The 4,659-nt window shown below is 35.7% G+C and overlaps 1 protein-coding gene across 1 annotated transcript in view; it reads right to left on the bottom strand.

Annotated features, from left to right (window-relative positions):
• The window catches only part of LOC124954722 (upstream activation factor subunit spp27), a 5,618-nt gene extending 2,681 nt beyond the window's left edge, over positions 1–2,937 (bottom strand). The window contains exons 1-3 of the mRNA XM_047508056.1: positions 2,781–2,937; positions 459–549; positions 1–134 (exon numbers count right to left, since the gene is read on the bottom strand). The exon at positions 1–134 is cut by the window's left edge and continues 159 nt beyond it. Coding sequence (XP_047364012.1) covers positions 1–134; positions 459–549; positions 2,781–2,823 — 268 coding nt within the window. The 5' untranslated portion in view covers positions 2,824–2,937. The remainder of the gene's footprint in view (positions 135–458; positions 550–2,780) is intronic.
• Positions 2,938–4,659: the final 1,722 nt, after the last annotated feature.

The following is a 4,659-nucleotide window of genomic DNA, read 5'->3' as shown; positions in this document are numbered from 1 at the left end:
CTTCCTCCTCCGAACCTTCTTCTTCCTCCTCCTCTCCATCCTCTGACTCTTCACTCGCAGCCTTCTTCTTTTTCTTTCCACTATCTTGTTTTTCTTGTAGACACTCCATCACTAAATCATCTACTTCCTTTTTTCTATATATAGACAATAGAGGACATATGCATGTATAAGAAATTATTATATATATTTTTAATTTGAAAATTATAATAATTCTTAAATATGTGCTCTCAGAATGAAAATAAAACTGTTTGAGGTGGAACGAGATGAAAATTTGAAATACAATTTCCATTCAGATTTCCCCATTTTACTCTTGGATACAGAATACTCACTCCTACATTAGATGAATAAGCAGAAGTACCTGCTGCATCCAGCATACGTATTAATAAAACTTACAATAAAAGAAACTATTCAAAAATAATTTTATTCTTTTCACTTCAATATATGTATATCTTGTTTACCTTTCTGTGAGATCGACGTCCAATTTTTCTTCTATCTGTTGCCTTACTTTCTTTGCAGACATTGTAGTAAGGTCAGCATCTTTCAGAATAGCTGGAAAATATATAACAAATAACAAAGATATTTTATAAAAGTATAAAAATGATTATAAAGTTCTTTAAGAAAAAGATTCTAAAGGAGTTTTATTTGTGTTAATGTTATATGAATGGTTATTATATAGCATTGATTATATCCACGAATATATTACCATAATTAGAATAATTACTGCAGAACAAAGTTCTAACGAAGTATCTTAGCGAAAAGATTAAAGGAATGATAAGTTTCCGCAGAATTATTATCTACAAGAAGCAATACATATATATATATATACACACATGATTTCAGTTCTATTTAATTTAATTAATTGCCTTAAAAATGTTGGCTATCATAAAATAGAAGGAAAACATAAGCAACAATTTGTGTACAATTTGTGTAAAGGTATGCACTATTTAAACATTTCTTTTCTCTTTGCCCAATGAATAAATTCAAAATGAAAAAAGAAAAAAAAAAAGAAAGAAAAAAGAAAATAGAAAAAAGAAAAAAAAAAGAAAAAAGAGAGAGGAAAAAAGAAGAAGTTATAAAAAAAAAAACCGACAAGTAGTATATCGCATAGCAATGAAAATGACTAGTTCAAGTTCATGATACATATATAAACTCATATAAGGCAATCGGATTTCCCGCCGTGGGATTCGATAAATACAGAGTGCAAATGGCGGACCATGATCATGCCGGTTGGACGATCTCGCGCGAATCCGATAATGAAAATAAGTCTGAAAGTAAACGGACAAATACGGATTAACGTTGTTAAATGTAACGATGATGTATATCTATTATTTTAATCGAAGTATCAATCTGAAGTCATGCGCTATACGCTGAAAGAAAAACTACAAACCTCTTTAAAGTAGGGGTATATAACCGTCGATCGTCGATGATAAAATCAACCTCTCTACTTCCTCTCTTTCTCTCTCTCTTCCTCCCTCTCTCTCTCTCTCTCTCTCTCCCTCTCTCTCTCTCTCTCTCTCTTTCTCTCTCTTTCTATCTCTTTCTCTCTGTCTCTCTCTCTTTCTCTCTCTTCTCGAAAAAAAAAAATGTAAAGGAAAAAAAACGAAAATACGACGACATTACGTGCTTTGTCATCGCTTCTCCGTCTCTCGTGACGATCATGAATGACTATGGCGGGAAAGGACGGATTATGGGTGTAAATACTCACGTAGTTGAAGGGTTGCACGCTCGCTTGAAGCGTTGGTAGGTAAGTAGGTAGGTAAGTAGATAGATAGGTAGACAACAACAACGACGACGACGACGACGACGACGATGAAGACAACGACGACGACGGCGACATGATAATGATAATGATAATGACGACGACGACAACGACGACGACAACGAAGATGATAGATCAGCAAAAATAGGAAAATAATAATGTGAAAAATAACATCGATGAGATCGAAAGTAGAAAATAATGGAAGAAAACTAAGGTTAAAGGTGAAATCATCGTACATAGGTAGATTAATAGTAGAAACATCGTATTCGAATAAAACGCAACGTAGAAAGAGTCTCTGTGAAAAAGGAGAGAGAGAGAGAGAGAGAGAGAGAGAGAGAGAGAGAGAGAGAGAGAGAGAGAAAGAGAGAGAGAAAGAGAGAGAGAGAGAAAGAGAAAGAGAGAGAAAGAGAGATGATAATAGGCGCGCGGCGTAAGAAGGCGCCTTCGCTCGCGCGCCACGAACGCGTCGTATATAGCGGGCGGAGGAAGGCACCTAACACGATAGAGGGAAAAAGAAAGCTCGGGTTTGCCGTCTTAACCAATGAGAAACGAGGATTTTTTTCTTTTCTTTTCTTTTCTTTTTTCTTTCTTCCTTTCTTTCTTCTTCCTTTTCTTTTACTTTTTTTCGTTTCTTTTTTTTTTTCCCCTTTCTTCCTTTCCTCCTTTTTCTTTTCTCTCTTTCGAAAAATTCGACGAGGAAAAAAAATTTTTTTCTTAGGACCGACAGAACACGTACCAACGTAAAATCCGATATATCTAATGTAACGAGACGTAACGTCTATCATCCTCGTATAGATGAAAAATACTACGGGGTCGGCGATTAGTAATGGCCGGCGTGGGGCACGCCACTTGGCCACATACGTGCGCGCTAAAGTCGTCACGTCGCAAGAGGAAAGAGCCTGTTTTACTATTCATTCCGATGTACGGGTATACACGTAATTTGTCGTAACAATCGTTAATATCTCATATAGGATATAATCACGTCTCGAAATTATTTATATCAATGAATATCGTTACTTACCGGTGATCTCCTTACGGATCTCGTCCTTGGAGATATCGGCCATGGTAATGCTTCTCGTTGTGCGTACTGCTGCCAACTGAACCTATGCCGGCTGCGGACTCCCGTAGCGTCCGTTGGTACAGTTACTCGAAAAAGTGAAACATTGCGCGTTAGGCTTCCCTATCTTTAATAACGGATAACTCAACGACGATAGGTTAAATACGTTTACAATATACACCAAATCGTATTAGTTTTTTATTCTTAACAAGTTTCTCATGACGCCCCTCGCATAATTTTTCGATCGAACAGACCGATTTGGAATTTTTACAGGAGTGTTCGAAGAAAATTATTGTTATGACTGTACAAAGAGCGACCGTTCGTGGCTGCCAGTGGCGTCCACGGTACAGTCGAGTCCCGTTAACGCTCTCTCCTATCTCATAAAATTCACTTTCGATTATCCATAACTTCTTTCTTGTTGGTTTAAGACGGATATTGTATACACCAAATCAGGCCAATTTTTTTTTCTCTACAAGTTTCTTATTATGCCCCACGCACAATATTGCAATTTAAGCGTCTGAATTTTCATTTAATGTCTACGGTAGGACAGCCTTATTGCAAGCGTCTGTACCGAAGCGACCGGTCCGGGTTTCGAGCGTCGGGCATGCAGTCGCATCGTATGACAATCAGGATGCGAGGCTTTACGTAAACAATTAAAAAAGGCTCTTCTTCATTCGGAGCAACGCTCGATATGGCATCGTCAAACGTATCTCCTAACGAAATTTATTTCGATCGTCTAAGCTTTTATATCTTCGTACACTTTGTGCGAAGGTTATAAGTTCACCAGAAACGCATTTATCTGCTATCTCTTTCCCTCTTTCTTTGATTCGTTGCTCAGTCCTTTTCTCTCTTTCTCTTTCTCTCTCTCTCTCTCTCTCTCTCTCTCTCTCTTTTGCTCTCGCGCTCTTTCTTTTCTGTTTCTTTTTCTCTCTATCTCAATCTCTATATCTATTCGTATCTCTATCTCTATCTTAAAATTTTCTTATTCTCTGTGACAGGTTTATATTCTGTCATATTTCTACAACGGAATATCCTATTTTCGAGATTCTTACGACCAATAAATAGTTAGATAAATGTATGTGAAAATGTTATGTGAAATCTTATCATATTATGACGAATGAATGCGTGCATACGAAGAAAAGAAAACAAACAAATTTCTTGTATTTCAGGAACGATCGTCCTCGAGCATAATTACACCCAATCAGTGCGATATTTTATTAGGCCGCGACTGTTCGAAGCGACCACTTGGTTTCTTCGTTGGTTAGTACAGTAACGTTAAAAATTATCTCAATGGCGGTAGTAATACATAACCTTTAGAAGAGCATAACTCTTAAACGGTTAGTTTAAAATTTTTACTGTCTTCACAAAATCGTATCAATTTTTTACGCTCTAAATATTTCTCATGAAGCGCTACGTACGATTTTATCGTTTAAACTTTACAAAAAGATTGTTTCGTTATATCTAAGATTATACTTCGATCATTGACTGTACTACATCTGTCGTATTTCTAATAGAAATGAATTTCTCTGCTAATCGTTATATAAATTTAATTTGTTTAAAATAAATAGATTATAGAATTTTTCGTATCAATATACGTATTTATTTCTTTTTAATATATCTCAAAAATGATATTTATTCTTGACACATGGACAACGTAATGCCACGCCACGAATGTTTAAATGCTTTAAAATGGCGGTTCTCTTTTTCGCGGATTCATCCTTTCAACTAACTATTATATCCAATGATTACTCTGATATAAGAATAAAATGGATCATCTTTGAATACATTAATTATTAATATGAATAATTCACAAAAATGTTACGAGTAGAAAATTTGACTTTTT

The sequence above is a fragment of the Vespa velutina genome, chromosome 16 (assembly GCF_912470025.1).
Source record: "Vespa velutina chromosome 16, iVesVel2.1, whole genome shotgun sequence".
NCBI classification, from domain to species: domain Eukaryota; kingdom Metazoa; phylum Arthropoda; class Insecta; order Hymenoptera; family Vespidae; genus Vespa; species Vespa velutina.
The sequence above is the reverse complement of the archived record's forward strand: the minus strand, read 5'-3'. Positions and strand labels throughout refer to the sequence as shown.